Source organism: Anabrus simplex, chromosome 1, assembly GCF_040414725.1.
Source record: "Anabrus simplex isolate iqAnaSimp1 chromosome 1, ASM4041472v1, whole genome shotgun sequence".
In the NCBI taxonomy this organism is placed as follows: Eukaryota; Metazoa; Arthropoda; class Insecta; order Orthoptera; family Tettigoniidae; genus Anabrus; species Anabrus simplex.
The window spans coordinates 1,780,779,151-1,780,799,766 of NC_090265.1; the positions used below are offsets into that span (position 1 = coordinate 1,780,779,151).

At 40.2% G+C, this 20,616-nt stretch overlaps 2 protein-coding genes across 2 annotated transcripts in view; both read left to right on the forward strand.

Annotated features, from left to right (window-relative positions):
- The window catches only part of LOC136883237 (lysozyme), a gene marked incomplete at its 5' end in the record, with an annotated part of 464,330 nt that overhangs the window by 282,817 nt on the left and 160,897 nt on the right, over window positions 1–20,616 (forward strand). The window lies entirely within an intron of this gene.
- The window catches only part of LOC136883229 (uncharacterized), an 85,859-nt gene that overhangs the window by 7,519 nt on the left and 57,724 nt on the right, over window positions 1–20,616 (forward strand). Inside the window, exons 2-3 of the mRNA XM_067155433.2 lie at window positions 10,848–11,024; window positions 15,637–15,710. Of these exons, the coding sequence (XP_067011534.2) occupies window positions 10,848–11,024; window positions 15,637–15,710 (251 nt within the window). The remainder of the gene's footprint in view (window positions 1–10,847; window positions 11,025–15,636; window positions 15,711–20,616) is intronic.

Here is a 20,616-nt window from a genome sequence, read left to right on the forward strand (position 1 = left end):
GGAAGGACCAAAGCTCAATACGTCGATAGTTGTCGCAAGAGAAAATCCCTCATAAACCTGTGACTGTAGGGGTTCTGGTGACAGCTGTCAGGCCTATTGTATTGTGCGAACAGATCTATTTGTTTCAATATATTGGGTGTAATATACTATAATTAAATATTTAAATTATCCGCTAATAACCATTTTGCGGATGCGGATATTATTTTAATTATTTTTATGCTGAAACGTAATATTTACAACTCGCTATGTCTTCTGATGTGGGCTACAGCAAATTTGTTACTCTCACTGACCTGTCTCAGTCTCATCCTTGGCAATAACGATTTGGAAGCGACTGATGTATGAGTAAAGTTTGAAATGTCATTCCTTACTAAGCAGATCTCTGTTGCGTATGGTGTGAAAGTGTAGCTTATAGGGTCGGTTAGTATGGGCAATTCAGTGGCTTGGCAGACTGATATGTATGCATTAGCACAACCTGGTTCAGTGAGGAAATCTTTTTTCTCTCTATTTGCTTTACGTCGCACCGACACAGATAAGTCTTATGGCAACGATGGGATAGGAAAAGCCTAGGAATGGAAAGGAAGTGGCTGTGGCCTTAATTAAGGTACATCCTCAGCATTTGCCTGGTGTGAAAATGAGAAACCACGGAAACCCATCTTCAGAGCTGGCGACAGTGGGGTTCGAACCCACTATCTACCGATTACTGGATACTGGCCGCACTTAAGCGGCTGGAGCTATCGAGCTCGGTTTGTGAGGAAATCAACGGGAAACTACCTTTTTCCCTAGTGCGCTCCTTCAGTGAAGCCTGTACTCTGCACGGCTTTTTCTTCTAAATGAACGTTTTGTCTGATTTTGTATCTGTCTGGTGGTTATGGGCTGAAACACAGACATTTAACCAATCCCAAGCCAAGACCGACTCTAATATTCAGTCCGTAACATTAAGAAAACACGACGGCCGAAGTAGCCGGACTGCTGGCATTGCCTAACACGAAAATCTCACGTACACATTATACCAACGGCGGTAATTTAATATGATAAATGTAACGCCGTACGGAAAATCACTGTTGCAGTATGAAAACGCTTCGCTAACAACTACCCATCACATATAATCAACTGGAATCATACATTCTACTAGAATGGATAGACAGCCCCACAGAAACAATATAAAAGAGAACAACAAGCGGATTATTTAGAAATGTCACTTAGTGAAATAACGTTTTCTCTTAGATTTCACTTCACTGGGAAGATGGAAATAAGATAAAACTGTTCAAATGATAGTTATATAATCATTTTGATTGCTTAAAAGTAAATTAAAGTTCCAAATTCCTCAATTTATTCACTCTCAAGAGAACTATGAAACATAACTTGTAGTCTTAGTTTCCAAGTGGTGGGCAATTTCTTTTGTTCAGCGCCCAATGAAAGGGAAATTATTATGCTAACTCAATGAATGACCCTGGTGATGCTAACATATGTTGACATACGGCATAGCAGCACCTCACACAATGATGGTAATAAAACGTGCAGACAATAAAAATATAATAGGTCTTTATTCATTAAAGTGCTAAAACTCTATTGACTCTCAATACTGATCTGCATTTAGGGCAGTCGCCCAGGTGACAGATTCTCTACCTGTTGGTTTACTAGCCTAGTATGCTTGACAACAGATAAACACAGCATGAATCGGATGGTGTTGGTAGTGTAAAACCCTGCATTACAAACTTAGCTAAACCCTCCAAGTCACTATTTCTTCTGTGTAACAGTGTACAGATTGCTCCACCTGTACACTTAAAGGTTTTGTTACACTCGAAGATCCGGACAAACTTTTCTATAGGCAAGGGCAGATTCTTGTAAAATAGACATGCATCTAAATCACTGGACACTTTGAACCACATAGACACATAGAGAAGAAAATCGTATTACTTTTCATAAATCCAGTACCACACTGTACAGTTGCGGTGGTTGTAGTTTCTGATAACAGTTTCAAAACAAGCCCAAGTTTTTTGTTGTATGTTTATCCTGCGCTGACAAAGAGTTGCTTCAGAAAGATAAGAACTATTTTGGGGGAAGTTAAACAAATTTAACTTGGGTATTACACTAAAAATACATGCGGTTATAACATAAACAATGCTATTACCATTATATAAGTAGGTTTCCCTGAATATATTCCTAAGTGAGCGCTTCTTAATGAAGAAGAAAAAAACGCGGACAATATTTACTACAACCGCAAAATAAAAAATAATGAATGAACTTCAAAATCTATATGTCTTATACACCCTAATGCTGAATTAAACAAGGGAAATATTGGTATAGATATGTCTTTACAGTAGACATATCTGTTCGTTTGTAATTAAAGCCTAAACTCGAGTGCCCATAATAAAAAATCCGACAGTAGTGACAAGAACACTGGTCTGGATTGGTTAGGTCCGACTAGTGACAAGAACACTGGTCTGGATTGGTTTGGTCCGACTTGTGACAAGAACATTGGTCTGGATTGGTGAGATGCGGCTAGTGACAAGACCACTAGGCTGGGGCAAGTGAGGCGTTAGCGCCAGATTAGAGCTGCGAAGCGGCCCACAAGCCTCTACTACCCACTGGAAAGTTATTGTGCTCTGCCTGCATTGCCATGACTCAGAGAATCGGCTTCAGATGACCCCCACCCCCTTGCTTCTGTTCGTGTGTGGGATCAACTGACCTTTTTTTTTCTCCAACCTTATTTTTGTTACAGTTGCCGAGTTCGAATCCGCCCTCAGGAACATGGTACAAAATCTCCCCGTCAGAGTTATTGCTACCATAAAGTAAACCACAGTATATTAATGTCCGCTACTAGAAAGTGTTTTTGGTTTTCCGTAGCTTCCCATTTTCACACCAGCCTAATGCTGGGGCTGTATCTTAATTAAGGCACCCTCTTCCTTCCCACTTGTAGGCATTTCCTATCCCATCATCACCATAAGACCTATCTGTGTCGGTGCTACGTAAAACAAATTATATATTTTTACAAAAAGAAGTATGTTGAAGGAACAATCTGTGGAGTTGGTGTTCGGATACTTATGATCAGATAGTTTGTATATTTTAGACAAGGTCCGGCTCCTTGGCCAAGTGGTTATCGTATTGGCCTTCACTTTAGATAGTTCCGGGTTCGATTTCCTGCTGGGCCGTTGATTTTAACTACGTACAGCTGCTTACGTGAAATATCCTCGAAATATCACTATATTTGTCACAAATGGAAGATAGTAAATGCTTTTACTCAAATAAAGTCTCAAATCCCAGGTTGATTAAGAAATAATACGAAATAATTTATTTTGGAGAATACATATGTTACTTCCTTACAACAACTATTTCTGCTACGTTGCAGCGCTTCCGTAAGTGTTTTGTTTGTCCAACACTCTCGTCTGTGATGTCTTTGCTCACTGAAGTTCTTTGGTGTCGTTTTATTGATTTTTCTCATTCGATGTAATTTGATGGGCTGTCACTTCATTAAACGATTTATTGGTCCAGGGATCATGCTATTTTTCAACAAAATACCCGCACTCCCATTCGCTAGAAAGAGAGCTTGTTGGGCATGGTTGGATGCGCTTGAGAACGGTTGGCTGTTGAGAGAGCTCTTGCATTATTGTAGTGATAAAGTAGTGAAAACCTATTGAAATAGCTAAATTTTGTGTATATCTGATTCATTTAGTGCTGTTTATATGGTGGTGTTTAGTGCTTGTTGGTAGACATTGAGAGTAGTGATATTTATTTATTTAAATTTTGTAACAAGTAATTCAGTTGGTCTTCAGTAAATTACGTTTTCTAGGTTAAGTAGGCTAGCTAGGTGTACCTTGTTTCGATTTTAGGTTTAGGAAATACTTTAAGTAATAATATTAACTTTAAAAATATTTGTAAATATCTGTAGGTTCGTTGGTTATGCTTACAAAGGTAGGTTATCATAAGGAATAGTACCGTAACTTCTGCAGCAACTTCTCCGGTATTTCGTATAGATATCCGTTCAAACTATCGCGAAGGTAATAATTTACTACATTAAAAAAAACACGATACGCCTGTAAACCTCCATTTAAAAAGAAGTTAAAGAGATTACACGGTAATAGTTGACAGTCGTTGTACTGTTATTGATTATTGTCGGTCCTCATATTCAAATATTGCATTGTTGGCTACAGTCGTGAACAAAGGGTGTAGTGTAGTCAAGTAAATATAAATAAAAATCAGCTGATCTTGTATTCCATTCATGGTACTTCTAAGTAGGTAGTTAGTATCCGTAATTTATATTTCGCTCCCTCGATCTTTCAGTATTTATGAGCAGTTAGATAATAATAATAAAGTTCATATATCCCAGTAATTGCAGTTCAAGTCCCTGGAGGAGTAGTAGTAGTAGTAGTTTTGATAGAAATATTTGAGAAATTACTGTAGACAACCTCGTATTTTTCAGTAGGCCTAATTAAGGACACTTTTATTCTCCGTCCCGTGGAGTAGGGAAAATAATAGTAATCCACCAGCTGTAATAATCACATAAACACATTTCAGTAAAATTGTAGTGAAGATAAGGTATAATATATTAGATAGTATCTTGCCAGTTATATTCGTGTTTTTCTTCGTGTACGGCAATCTTTTCGATACTTAAGCATTTAACCAAACGCAGGGTAGTGTAGTGTAGATACATTGTAGTATAGATACAGTACATTTAGATAGTGCCGTATCTTGCCTGCTATATTCGTGTTGTATCTATTAGACCGTAATATTAATAATAATTTGTCTAAGCATTTAGCTTCGCTGGTAATCTTTGAGTACAGTAGTTCTTGCAAATTTCATTTCTGTTGTGCTTAGTTTAGTGACATACGGTACGGTTCCGTAATTAGGATACGTCTGAAAGTAGTTTAACATTACTGTAGTGTACTGTACAGTAGTATACGAGTAATATCCTATTAGAATTTAGTGTGATTATTTTATTATTGTAAAATATTTGTGTAGTACTGGTGTAGTAGAGGTATCCGTAGAAACTCGTACTAAAATACTGTTGTTGTAATTAGAATAGGCTTAATTGCAGTTTGGAATTGTGTAGTTCTTGTGTAGGCTATTACTTTCGATATTCAGTAATTAACAGCAGTTTTTATCCTGTCAGGGGTTGTAGGATAAAAAATAGAGCACGACTAAGTAGTATTGTAGTGTAGTCGTATATTAATTACCTTATTGTTGTGTACTATCCCAGACAATATATCCCTCCGTTCATTTATTTTTTGCAAATAAGTTATTTTATTCTTAATTTCATTTTTCCCCCCGTAAAGAATGGCTAAGGAGCGCGAATGTAGTTTCTGTGGGTGTGGCGAGGCATTGAGAGGTATGAGGGAGGAGTTGGAAAGTTTGAGGGAGATAATTAGGATTCTCACAGAAGACAGGAAGGAAGATAGGACTCCCTCAAACAACGTACAGGTTACAGTAGGTGTACAAGAGGGAGGGGAAGGAAAGGGAGGAGTTGTAGAAGACAGGTGGTCTAATGTTCTAAGGGGAAGGGGATTGCAGGCTAAGAGCTCTATTCAGGATCAGAATTCAGGACAGGTGTCTGTGCAAAATCGGTACGAGTCACTCCAGGTAGAACAACAGAGGGAAGATGAGGGACAGGGAACTGTTGCTGAGATGTGTGGGAGTAGGAGGAAGGTAAAAGGTAGGAAAGGAAAATGTAGAGTAGATGATAGGAAGAGACAGGTGGAACAGGGTCATGAGAAGGAGAAAAGGGAGGAGGAAGTAGCTTCTGCAGTTATCAGGAAAGATAGGGCTGACCAGGAGGGGAGGGGATCAAACGGGGTGGGTAGGGTTGAGGCTCTGGTCATGGGAGATTCCATCGTTAGACACGTGGGGAAAGTGTGTGGAGGAAAGGGTACCAGGGTAGAGTGTTATCCAGGAATTAGGTTGAGGCAGATGTTGAGGAAAGTAGAAGAGAGGGAGGAGGGGAAGGAGAAGGTGGTAGTGTTTCACGTTGGTACCAACAACGTAAGGCAAGGTGATATAAGTACCAACATAGTTGGAGATGTGTGGGATCTGGTAAATGCAGCACGGGTGAAGTTTAAGAAAGCGGAGATTGTTATTAGTGGAATACTGTGTAGAAGGGATACTGACTGGAGGGTGATTGGGGATTTAAATGAGACTATGGAGTGGGTATGTGGGAAACTGGGAGTGAAATTTCTAGATCCAAATGGGTGGGTAGGAGATAGGGATCTGCGCTCAGATGGCCTTCATTTAAACCGCAGTGGTACGTATAAGTTAGGAAATTTGTTTGGAAGGGTAATAGGGAGGTACATTCAGGGAAACGGGATGGCCTAGGGAGCGGTGATAAGGGAACAGGGAACTGGAAATCAAGTAGGGATGACATAAAATTGTTAGTGTTGAACTGTAGAAGTATTGTAAGGAAAGGAATAGAATTAAGTAATTTAATAGATATATATTCACCAGATATTGTAATAGGAGTTGAATCCTGGCTGAGAAATGATATAATGGATGCAGAAATTTTCTCACGGCACTGGGGTGTGTATCGTAGAGATAGGATAGGAAGGATGGGAGGCGGAGTGTTAATTCTGGTGAAAGAGGAATTTGTAAGCTACGAAAAAGTTAAAGATGAGACACATGAAATTCTAGGTGTAAGTCTCATTTCTAAAGATAATAGGCAACTTGATATATTTGGAGTGTACAGATCGGGAAAGGGTAGCACTGACGCGGATTCGGAATTATTTGATAGGATAGTCAGCTACGTGGGAAACGACATGGAAAGAAATGTGATTGTAGCGGGAGATCTGAATTTGCCAGATGTCAATTGGGAAGGAAATGCGAACGACAGAAAGCATGACCAACAAATGGCAAATAAGTTAATATGGGAAGGACAGCTGATTCAGAAAGTGATGGAACCAACCAGAGGGAAAAATATCCTGGATGTCGTGCTGATCAAACCAGATGAGCTCTATAGGGAAACTGAAGTAATAGATGGTATTAGTGATCATGAAGCTGTTTTTGTGGTAGTTAAAAATAAACGTGATAGAAAGGAAGGTCTTAAAAGTAGGACTGTTAGGCAGTACCACATGGCTGATAAAGCAGGCATGAGGCAGTTCTAAAAAGTAGCTATGATAGGTGGAAAACGGTAAATATAAATGTAAACAGACTCTGGGATGGGTTTAAAGAAATTGTTGAGGAATGCGAAAACAGGTTTGTACCATTAAGGGTGGTAAGGAATCGTAAAGACCCACCTTATTATAATAGAGAAATAAAGAGACTAAGAAGGAGGTGCAGACTGGAAAGAAATAGAGTTAGAAATGGCTGTGGAAGTAAGGAGAAATTGAAGGAACTTACTAGAAAATTGAATCTAGCAAAGAAGGCAGCTAAGGATAATATGATGGCAAGCATAATTGGCAGTCATACGAATTTTAGTGAAAAATGGAAGGGTATGTATAGGTATTTTAAGGCAGAAACAGGTTCCAAGAAAGACATTCCAGGAATAATTAATGAACAAGGGGAGTGTGTATGTGAGGATCTTCAAAAGGCAGAAGTATTCAGTCAGCAGTATGTAAAGATTGTTGGTTACAAGGATAATGTCGAGATAGAGGAGGAGACTAAGGCCAAAGAAGTAATAAAATTTACATATGATAACAATGACATTTACAATAAGATACAAAAGTTAAAAACTAGAAAAGCGACTGGAATTGATCAGATTTCTGGGGATATACTAAAGACAATGGGTTGGGATATAGTACCATATCTGAAGTACTTATTTGATTATTGTTTGGTCGGAGGAGCTATACCAGATGAATGGAGAGTTGCTATAGTTGCCCCTGTGTATAAAGGAAAGGGTGATAGACATAAAGCTGAAAATTACAGGCCAGTAAGTTTGACATGCATTGTATGTAAGCTTTGGGAAGGCATTCTTTCTGATTATATTAGACATGTTTGTGAAATTAATAACTGGTTCGATAGAAGGCAATTTGGTTTTAGGAAAGGTTATTCCACTGAAGCTCAACTTGTGGGATTCCAGCAAGATATAGCAGATATCTTGGATTCAGGAGGTCAAATGGACTGTATCGCGATTGACCTGTCTAAAGCATTTGATAGGGTGGATCATGGGAGACTACTGGAAAAAATGAGTGCAATTGGACTAGACAAAAGAGTGACTGAATGGGTTGCTATATTTCTAGAAAATAGATCTCAGAGAATTAGAGTAGGTGAAGCTTTATCTGACCCTGTAATAATTAAGAGGGGAATTCCTCAAGGCAGTATTATCGGACCTTTATGTTTTCTTATATATAAATGATATGAGTAAAGGAGTGGAATCGGAGGTAAGGCTTTTTGCGGATGATGTTATTCTCTATAGAGTGATAAATAAGTTACAAGATTGTAAGCAACTGCAACGTGACCTCGAAAATGTTGTGAGATGGACAGCAGGCAATGGTATGTTGATAAACGGGGTTAAAAGTCAGGTTGTGAGTTTTACAAGTAGGAAAAGTCCTCTCAGTTTTAATTACTGCGTTGATGGGGTGAAAGTTCCTTTTGGGGATCATTGTAAGTATCTAGGTGTTAATATAAGGAAAGATCTTCTTTGGGGTAATCACATAAATGGGATTGTAAATAAAGGGTACAGATCTCTGCACATGGTTATGAGGGTGTTTAGGGGTTGTAGTAAGGATGCAAAGGAGAGGGCATATAAGTCTCTGGTAAGACCCCAACTAGAGTATGGTTCCAGTGTATGGGACCCTCACCAGGATTACCTGATTCAAGAACTGGAAAAAATCCAATGAAAAGCAGCTCGATTTGTTCTGGGCGATTTCCGACAAAAGAGTAGCGTTACAAAAATGTTGCAATGCTTGGGTTGGGAAGAATTGAGAGAAAGAAGAGGAGCTGCTCGACTAAGTGGTATGTTCCGGGCTGTCAGCGGAGAGATGGCGTGGAATGACATTAGTAGACGAATAAGTTTGAATGGCGTTTATAAAAGTAGGAAAGATCACAGTATGAAGATAAAGTTGGAATTCAAGAGGACACACTGGGGCAAATATTCATTTATAGGAAGGGGAGTTAGGGATTGGAATAACTTACCAAGAGAGATGTTCAATAAATTTCCAATTTCTTTGAAATCATTTAGGAAAAGGCTAGGAAAACAACAAATAGGGAATCTGCCACCTGGGCGACTGCCCTAAATGCAGATCAGTATTGACTGACTGATTGATTGGACCTGAAGAAAAAAGAAAACGACGGCGCGAGCAGCGGAATGCAAGACATATGGCCAAAGATAACAAAAATAGCAGACATAACACTCATTCATCGGTGCCAGCTTTGGACCTCAAGAAAGAAACAAAAGACGACGCAAACAGCAGAATGCAACACCATGGACTTCTATTTACAGCCAGTAAATACGTATACATATTTCTTGCTAGTAACGACGGTATTTCTTAATCAATGTGGGATTTGAGACTTTGTTTGAGTAAATCAATGATTACCTTTCGTTTGTGACAAATATTACAGTGATATTTCGTGGATCAACATCGTTCACGTAACCCGTACGGTTAATTACTCGAGCTCGGGAACGAGTTCTTACGTTTGTCTTAATACATTTCTCTTCATCTACATACGACACACCACACTACCAACTACCATAGAAAGACACAGCAGTGAATACATACCTCTCAAGGGGATTGGCACAAGGAAGGGCATCCGGCCGTAAAACTGGGCCAAATTCACACCCACCAACCCCAATAAAATGGGTAAAACCACGAAGAAGTGTTTATTCTAGAGGAGAGTACTTGTCTTTCTATGTTGAATACATTTCTTAGCAGACGAAGTAGGGGTCTCCATACTACGAAAAATTTGAAATTAAGCAATTTCCCCAATTGTGCCGAACGTTGAAGGGCTAAAGGGTCTGGGAAGGTTTCAAATTATGAGTTTCGGATAGATCTGATAAACGAAATTAAACAAATTTCGAAAACCACTTCCCGCCTAAATGCAGTAATGGAGAAGCGGCCTAAAATCGCCTGTTTCTTTACTAGTTTTCTCTTTCATTCAAATCCTAGACAAATGAATTTATTTACATAATTCTTTATGTAATGGTTTTCTGGATTATATACGCTTAGGATTTGTTTTTGATTTTTTGAAAAATGTTCACACCGAATGTAGTTATAAGGGCTTAAGTGAAACTCTGCATTGTTAACATTAGCGCTCGTAGTGGTGCTTAAGTGAAACTCTGCATTGACTCACATTAGCGCTCGTAGTGGTGCTTAAGTGAAACTCTGCATTGACTAACATTAGCGCCCGTAGTGGTGCTTAAGTGAAACTCTGCACTGACTCACATTAGCGCCCGTAGTGGTGCTTAAGTGAAACTCTGCAATGACTAACATTAGCGCCCGTAGTTGTGCTTAATGAAACTCTGCATTGACTCACATTAGCGCCCGTAGTGGTGCTTAAGTGAAACTCGGCATTGACTCACATTAGCGCCCGTAGTGGTGCTTAAGTGAAACTCTGCATTGACTCACATTAGCGCTCGTAGTGGTGCTTAAGTGAAACTCTGCATGGACTCACATTAGCGGTCGTAGTGGTAGAAAAAGGTAAACTGCTAATCTAATCGCCCGAATAACGATGATTAAGAAAAGGATTTTAATTTTTAGGAATATATTCTCATACTTTATTTTATTTACCTAAAATTCGCAGCTCACATCCCCAGGATGTTTTCAACAATGAGTTGCTTGCTGAAAGCCTAGAACTGTGGTTTTTATTAACAGTTTTACTTTTCAACCCTTCACAAAATGGTTTCATATTTTTTTCTGAATTTTCGGCAAAATGTTTATTAAAACAATATCTACAGTAGAGTCACTTGCTAATTTTTCATTTTTCAGTATTTGTTCCTAACCTCCACCAGGCGTGCATGCGATGTCTCTGCGTAGCAGCTTCTGGATGTAATTTGAACAGAGGCTGTGATGACGGCTACTGTGGACCTTTCACGTTGTCCAGGTTATACTGGCTAGATGCCGGACAGCCTGTGCTACCCGAGGACAACCCTGCACGTGAACAATGTGAGTTAATTCATTTATCAGATCGAGCAAGTTCCTATTTGAATAGGGGTAACTGATTTCATTGTTGAACTTTGAAACATACCTTTGTTTTTTGAAAAGTCGTAGAGAAGAGATTTTTATGTGCTAAAAGCCTGAATATAGTTATTTTCTTATCTAGTAAGAATTGAGAAATGTGTATAAAAATTATTAAAATATTTTGTTTCTATGTTACAACATTTTAAGATTGTATTGCACGAAACCATACACCAGTCACGTTGGGTCAATGGTGGATTTAAGTAACTCACTGTTGTAGGAAACAATTAAAACTTTCTCCAAGCCTTCCAACACAAATCAGTGTCGGTTGTCTCGGAACAATGCCCCATATCGGGACAAGGACCGTCCAACGTCACAGAAAGGTAATCTTGCAGATTTTATCGAAGGAATTTTACAGACACACAAATTATCATTCACAACGTCTACCTCTCCTTCCAAAACTTTGGCAACTTAACACAGAGTAAGAAATTAGCATTTAAAAAATATTTCAAATTTATGTTTAATTGATTCTACTTTGGGACCTTCTGGTGGAAGAATTTGTTTCGCTTCGCATTCGTCTCATTAACTGCCTCATTCAATAAGTTAGTTGATGTCTGTAATTTCTTTATAGAGTGCCACACACCATTCAAGTTTTCAGATATGTAAGATCATCCATTTTTAATGAGCTGTCCTTAAATAAGTTCTGAAGAGTTTCAATTGATTGAGCATCATCCTTATTTAGTTCATCTATCACTAATTTAAAATTTTCAGAATTGTCTGCAAAATACACTGCTGCTTCTAACCATGTCCCCCGCCCTCCCCCCCCCCCCCCCCCCAACGAGTAAGCATGGGTTCAGGTGTTTGGCTTTGAACAAACTCATTCTTCTTGGGGTTTTCGGAACACTTTCTTGCTGTTTGATGTTAATTTTTCCGCTACAGGATATAAGGTGTGTACCTCCTCACATACTCTGTATAAATCATGTGGACTATTGCAGAAATTACGTCTATCGTGTTTGGGAACAGAAAGGCCTTCTGTTGCCTCCATTATATACTGGGAAGTATTCGGCAGCGGGTAATTCTCTGCATGCCAATAGAAAATACCGCTTGGAAACTATTTCGCTATTGTCCAACACAACGTTTTCCACCCTTCTACCGCTAGAGCCCGGCTATTTTCCTCCTACGCATATTTCTTTAATTTTCACATTGTAGAGTAATCTTTCTTACGTCTCCGAAGACCGTAAAAGTATTTAGTGGGACGTAAAGCAAATAACATTATTATTATAATCTTTCTTACTGCTTCTTCGTAACACGCAGGAACTATTATTTACGGTTTCCGGATACGCCGCGGTGTCCAAATTTGATCCTGCAGAAGCGTACCAGTAAATCTACTGACATCTATTTGAGCACCTTCAACAAAACGCACTGAGCCGGGATCGAACCGGCCAAATTGAGCTGCGAACGCCAGAGCTATTGATTCTTCTGGTATTTCAAAGTTTGTGCATTTCGTAAGAAACTCTCTAAGCTCTGGACTTTTCAATTTATATAAAGAAATATGAGATGTAAAAGAACTTGTCCAGGGGTTACACGTGAAGCGGCCTTTCTACACTTACGTACTACCTAAGTGCTGCAACACTCAATATATCTAATCTGCATTTACAGATTTCCACATTCTTGATAAAATATAATTTTTGCATCACTCGTACAAATTCATTTGCTGCTGCAAATGATAATGAACACTTACCTTCACTTATGAGGTACTGTACAGGCGGTCTGAGTTTAGTAAGGTAATGCCAGTGACTGAAGATTATTTGAGTCGAAGCATTGTTTCACTTGATGGAGAAGGTATTCCTCTTCGAAAAGAGAGAAATGAATTGAATTGAACTGAATTGAATTTATTGATAATTTACATGCCACTGAGACTGAGTAAGAAAGTAAAACATTAAGGCTATTTATCATTTTAGACTACAAGAATCTAAAGAATATAAAGCTAAAATAGAGAGTAAACCAATTTTCTAAGAAATATAAATCTTTCGGATTGTTAGACACAATAATGCCTGATCTCAGCCCCTTGCGTACTCCTCTGGGAAGACAGATGTTAAGGACTGCTTTAGTTGGGTACAGTTCGTGTTATTTGTGAAACGGTGAAGACAAAATAGTTAAAGATACGGGATGCTGTGCAAACAAAAAATTTGTTAAATTTAGTGGTACGATGAAGAGGGATTTGAAAGGTAGTTTTTGTAAACTGTTATCTCTGTTATGTACTGACCCCATAGGTTTAAATGCATTATAAAGGTAGGGTGGGATTTCCAGTCTGAGAATTTTGTGCGTAGCAACAGCTACTGATATTTACCGATGTTCATGGAGTTTCAGCCACTGCAGCTGTATGTAGTAGGGTATTATTTGTTCATCACGCCTGGCATTTGTCACGTAACGAACACATGCGTTTTGTATCCTCTGCAGTTTTATGTTCAAATTTCAGATAAGTCATTGTATACGACTGAACCGTAGCCAATGACTGGAAGAGAGAGAGAGAGAAACAGAGAGAGAGTGAGTGAGTGAGTTGGCACGTCCAGTCAAGGTCTAAACATTGGCCCATTTCATAGGAAGGACGATGATCTGTATGTTGGTCCCAGGGGCTCTTAACTGAGTCCTAGAATTGCTTCCACTTTCTTGTGCCAGGCTCCTCAGGTCCTGTCCAACCTCCATTGGTCAGCTTTTGTTCTTTCCCGAATTACAATATTTCAGTTCTTATGAGTTTCGACTTGACATTTGAGCGCTGCCTTTTGGGTAAGTGAATTAATAAACAGCCAACGCGGCCGACTTGACGCGTCGCTCTTTACGGAGCGCAGTGAGGGATCCAGTCGCCCGTGTAGCCAAACATAGGCAGCCGAACCCTCCTATAGAGCGCGTTAGACTCTAGTTCCGGTTACCAGTGTTGTCGATCTGTTGTTTTATGTAAGCACGTGCTATCAGTTGTGTGTTGTGTGGTCATTCTTGACAAAGCGCCAACACTGGCGGCTAGAAGTGATCAGTGATCCAAGGAGCACAGTGAGCGATGACGTGGGGAAGGGGGGATGTCATGCATTTTGTAAAACAAAACAAGCTCTAGTACCGAGTTAACGCGGTGGATGAAATATTCGGGAGCATGGGCATAAAGTTGTTCGCCTCCTGCCATACCATTGGCATTTTAACACCATAGAATTGATTTGGGCCCAAATGAAGGATTGTGTAGCTGCGTATAACCGAATTCTTCACAGCTTCGGAAGTTGAAACACATCTTTGGAAGCCGTACGCCGTGTAGGTGGAGGTTGTGAGACACAGTCCAAGATAAGTGAAGCTTGGGAGAGGGAAAATATTATATTTCAGTTGAAGACGAATTATCTCGATACGGTCAAAAGAGAATGAAACCTCAACATATGATGACAATGGCGGTAGTGACTTAAAAATGAGTCGTGTATTCCCTTTGTAGAATTTTTTTTTCCTTCCTTAGAAGAAATTGAATCGATTAGTAGCGTGAGCTGTTCTAGATGGTGACTAGAAATTTCATTTTCTTGCATTTTATCTGTTCGAGAATTGATCTGATTTTATCCTATACCCGTATTTTTAATATGTTATGTGTTATTGTTAATCTTATGCATGTTCTGACAAAAAATAATTCATTCTGGACTTATTTTCGAGTATATATATTTCCATTCGTGTCGTGTATTTTGAAACGGCTGTTTGTACTCGTAATAATTTGGCGCCGTCCGCCTCTGTGGTGTAGTGGTTAGCGTGATTAGCTGCCACCCCCGGAGGCCCGGGTTCGATTCCCGGCTCTGCCACGAAATTTGAAAAGTGGTACGAGGGCTGGAACGGGGTCCACTCAGCCTCGGGAGGTCAACTGAGTAGAGGTGGGTTCGATTCCCACCTCAACCATCCTGGAAGTGGTTTTCCGTGGTTCCCACTTCTCCTCCAGGCGAATGCCGGGATGGTACCTAACTTAAGGCCACGGCCGCTTCCTTCCCTCTTCCTTGCCTATCCCTTCCAATCTTCCCTTCCCTCCACAAGGCCCCTGTTCAGCATAGCAGATGAGTCCGCCTGGGCGAGGTACTGGTCATACTCCCCAGTTGTATCCCCGACCAAGAGTCTGAAGCTCTAGGACACTGCCCTTGAGGCGGTAGAGGTGGGATCCCTCGCTCAGTCCGAGGGAAAAACCGAACCTGGAGGTTAAACAGATGATGATGATGATGATGATGAACAATTTGGCGCCAACGGAACTATAATATCCATCTTCCTGGTGGAGGAAATACTTCACCTCTAAAAAGCACGTGCTACTGGCATTCATTACAAACTCCATATATAACTTATAACGGGGTAGACATTTTTCTAGATTTTTTGTTGTCCACACCCGGTAGCAACGCAAACCAAATGTGGGTATCGAGTCACCCAATGGCGCAATAGCAGACAAAATTTAGTGGGAATTATATCACCCACTGGCCACGAAAAGGTTAATGATTTTAGAATATATTTATTTATACATTTTCAGCAAATTATTAATTATTTCTTGGTAATACACAGATTGACTACACTAATATGCCAGTCTGTTCCCTTTTGTTCACAGCATTTGAAAACTGCGCCCAAGATTATGATTGTGCTAAGCGAGTTGTGCGGGCGTATATGTCAAAATTCAAGCAGGTAAGTACTTTAAATGTGTTATAACATGTATGTAAATTTGAGCCTACTAGGTGACCCGTGCGAGAAATCTCGCATGTTCATAAGGTATGTGGTGGAGTAGCCCCCTGGTAAAGTACTGGTGAAGTAGGAAATACACAAATCAGTACAATATCAGACAGTCTTACTTACCACGTAATGTAATCTCTGATTTGTTAACATTTATGGTATCCATTTCAACTGAAGCAAATGGAGTGCATTATTATACTGACGAATGTTCCGGGAGTAATTTTTGGTTTTACTATCATTGTTTTGCGAGCTTCCCTGGCTCAGGCTGAAGAGCGCCAGCCTCTCAGCGTTGGGTTCCGTGGTTCAAATCCCGGTCACTCCATGTGAGGTTTGTGCTTGAAAAAGCGGAGGCGGGACAGTTTTATCTCTGGGTAGTGCGGTTTTCTCTGTCCTATTTCATTCAAGCAACACTCTCCAATATCATTTTCATTTCATCTGTCATTCATTAATCATTACCCCAGAGGACTGCGACAGGTGTCGGCTGCCGACACAATTCCCAACCTCGCCGCTAGATGGTGGCTTCATTCATTCCATTCCTGACCGGGTCAAATGACTGGAAACAGGCTGTGGATTTTCAGTATCACTCTTTTCTTAACTGATAATTACAGCATATTACTGTATAATGACATAAAACAGGCGTCCTAGCGGCCAAAATGTGAAGTGGACAACAATGATGGCGCGTATTTTCCCACAGAAACAGTATTTGCAAATCGCACACTTCGTACATTTTAAAAAAACTCATTTTTGAAGAAATTATCGATATTTATGAAATGAGAGTGCAATTCATCACTGCTAATGTCTATCCTCTTTATTTTGAATGCTCATTTGTCACGATCGGTTACTTGTAAGCGCCGCGAAATTGATCTGTACTACTGAAATAATATATATGATATCTTGATTGTCCTATGAATTAAACAATGATAACACAGTTTTGTCAATTGAATTTGTTTTTAAACTTAATCTGAAGAAGACGGTGTACTTGAAGTGTGGGGAGAAGAACGAAATTTTTGTTCTATTTACAATTTACTTCACGTCACGCCGACACAGATAGTTCTTAAGGCGACGATGGGACAGGAATGGCAGAGTGTGCTGAGGGTCATTTCATCACATACCAAGTTTTACGGTGTCAGCGACGAGATACTAACTGACATTGGCAGTGGGCTCTCAGGAGTCGGTTCTCATGCATATTCACGTTCATGAATAATTTAAAATCGTTTCCTTTTTTCAACCTGTTTTTAGCAATCGATCGAAAACATGCGACTTATATCGAAGCTCCGTTACACTGACAGCCGTTCGTTTTGACTGCCAATGCAATGAGCACACGAGATCCTGTGCTACGATCCTGAAGAATATGCGCATGCTCAAGGAGATGACGTCATGGTTTATGCACAGATATCCCCACAAGCGAGGAGCACGGTAAGGTATACAACCCTCAAACCACATATAGTATTGCAGTTGACCAGAAGGGTGCGCTGCTTCCCAGAAGTTACTACTGTATTGCTATGATGAATAGAATACCTAATGAGATCACTCACCGAGTTCAAGCGGCGCTAGTGGAGTCAATCAACAACGCTACACGGTCAGTCAGCTTTTTAGTGGAGGTTACACTCACACCTAAATAACTAAATGCAACACATGAATAATACTGTCAGAGACTTGTCAATAATTTTCTCAGTCCCAATGAAGAAATATCTTTGGACACACGAGATAAAATGGAACATTACGAAAAGTGAAAGGAATATTGTGCTTTACACACTTAAAAAAATAACTTTTCAAAAAGAGCACATAACACATTAAACCTGCAAATGTAGGATATTAATCCTAACTTTGTTGAGGAAAGATACATTTAGCTCGTATTAAATTACGAGTTGCTTTCTTTAGTCGCCTTTTGAGAGACACTGTTGGCTTTTAGGCAGCGGTAAGAGAAGTAGACTGGCCGTGAGTTTTACTACAACTAGGCTGACCTTGAACCTTACTGCTCACTGCTTCGCTCACAACGTCATTCTTGCTCCTTATCCTCTTGATACTGTCTTCATTCTTTTCTCTACCAGGTGCCTTTCACGATTTTACCTCAGTGGATAGGTATTTCGGTAAATTTGGAAAAATATGAGGCACCGCTCCTGGTTTTAATTTCCACCTCACACCAGGAACTTCAACGTTTTTACCAGTGGCGGCTCGTGGCTGTAAAGTATGGTGAAGAGCTGTTACCCGTTCGGTTTCGAGCGACAGATTTAGGAACTTCTTTCTTTCTTAATCTGCTTGCCCTCCAGGGTTGGTTTTTCCCTCGGACAGCGAGGGATTCCATCTCTACCGCCTCAAGGACAGTGTCTGGGTCGGGGATACAACTGGGGAGGATGACCAGTACCTCGCCCAGGCGGCCTCACCTGCTATGCTGAGCAGAGGCCTTGATGGGGGATGGGGAAGATTGGAAGGGATAGACAAGGAAGAGGCCGTGGCCTTAAGTTAGGTACCATCCCGGCATGTGTCCGGAGGAGAAGTGGGAAACCACGGAAAACCACTTCCAGGATGTCTGAGGTGGGAATCGAGCCCACCTCTACTCAGCTGATCTTCCGAGGCTGAGTGCACCCCGTTCCAGCCCTCGTACCACTTTTCAAATTTCGTGGCAGAGCCGGGAATGGAACCCGGGCCTCCGGGGTGGCAGCTAATCACACTAACCACTACACCACAGAGGAGGACAAGATTTAGGAACTACGTTTTGTTTTTGGTTGTTTTCTACTCGTACCTCGTACCTGTGACTGGCGGAGGGTCCAGCACGTGACCACGATTTTTTTTTTTTTAATGTTTCGTCATGACCACGAAAAGCTAGTTCTTGCTTACTTAAATAGAGCACTGAATCAATTACCAACTGAAGGAAAAGCCTATTTAAATGTACATTTTCACTGAACTGTACAATTACAATATACAGTCTGGCATTTTCCCTCAGGACATCAGAGATCGTATTTTGGTTTGTTTCCAATGTCTTGAAATCTAGCTGCCGTATTTTATGTTCTCCAGAATCTGAGTGCTTATGTAAAGAACGTGTTATGTTCAAAAGGGCTGAAAATCCTTCTTAATTCCAAACGTTATTTTTATTGATAAAAGGCAAGCAGGCCCAACAAAACAACTTCTGTAGAGCTGGAGAGGAGCACAACCATGGAAATTCCTTAAACCACGATCGTTTGAAACTAAGATTGTAAGATTTACCGGAATGTTTCACTTCTTTTGTAGCACAAATTTGCAGTGATTCAGTAGGGCGATCAAAACGTAGAACTTCATTCTGATCTTCGTTCCTCCAACGTAAAAATGGTGTTTATAATAAAATGCACACTATGTCATGAATATGATACATATTTAAATAAAACAGCACAACACTACGAATGAAGCACGATGCGTAAGTACTCGTACTTCACACAGGATGACGCAGGGAAGACGAAACATTCCGATCTTCCGACAACTTCACTAGCACATTCCGCTATGTGGAAAGTACGCGGGTGACGTCACGGTTGTCATGGCAACCGCCAAGGCCAAGCGCTAGGAGGGAGCACTTGGGAGGTAGAGGCAGCTGCGGAATCTCTCGTCTTCACTCAGTTTCACGCGCCGTACTGTGGCCGACAGCCGGCGCTTTCGTGAGTTCCCCTGGTTCTCATCAGGTGATGAGGTGCTCCAAACGCCGTACAATAAAACATTTTCTTTCCGTAAAACCAACAAATGTCATAAGAAAAATAAATTTAAGTAATTCATTATGGTAAAAATAAGTGGTGAAGTGGCACTTCACCTACTTCAAATGAAAAGCCGCCCCTGGGTTTTACCGTTCAAAACGAAAGAGTCCGCCTTTACACATACTGCACCCGCCCACCTCCTGAGTCCCAGACTAGCATTTATCTCAGGGGTGATCAGTTCGAAAACGAATAAAAAAAATTTTATATAAAAAAAAATATATATCGGCGCATCAAATGAACACAGGGATGAACGGGGCATGAAAATTTAAGGTTACGGGGGACGACTCATTCATGGATACAAAATTCTGACTCCACAATAGGACTGGGAAGTGACAACTTAAATTCCATGGGCATACTGGACTAACTACAATGAAAAGATATGGAAGCTGTTTCCTATTGAAATTGCAATGAGGAGCAATTTATTCACTTATTTTGCATACTACACATGATGACAAATTTACATTGGGACACTTTTAATCTTGAAAAATAAATGACATAATATTTGGATTTTACCTCACTACTTTGGTAGTGTAAAACATCTGGTGAATTCGTCCCAATTGGTTACTGGGGATCGAATTCACATCCGTATGATTGGACGTTTCACCGCTGGAGATATTCTTTCGGCGACGAAGGCACGACAGTAACTTTTTACTGTCGTCTCCTCGTTCCGTTTGGACATGAGACACTTCCGGTATGTACATTCTGGTGAGCCGGACACCCACCGTAGAAAATGTTATCGCCTCGAAAAAACGGGAATTTATAATACGGACAAACTCTAGCCTATTATTTCCAGATTCACAAACACACCAGGTAGAGTTCATTAACTCAAAAGCTACTTTAATATTTACACTTGTCAATACGACAAGACGTACGGAAAGGTTCATTACTATGCTCTGACCCTGCAAACATGTGCCGTCCGTGGGTTATTTACGGATCTACCGCTATCTCCCCGTGAAAACCCAACATCTGGTTCAGAGCAATTCGACACAGGATGACTGTCCCTAGTATATCCTCCTATTATTATTAGATAATATCGTTACCATTCTCTGTCTGATCATTAGCATATACTTTGACTACCATCAATTAATTTTATTATATCATTAATTTCAATTATAATCCGGTATCTGATTATTATCATTTGT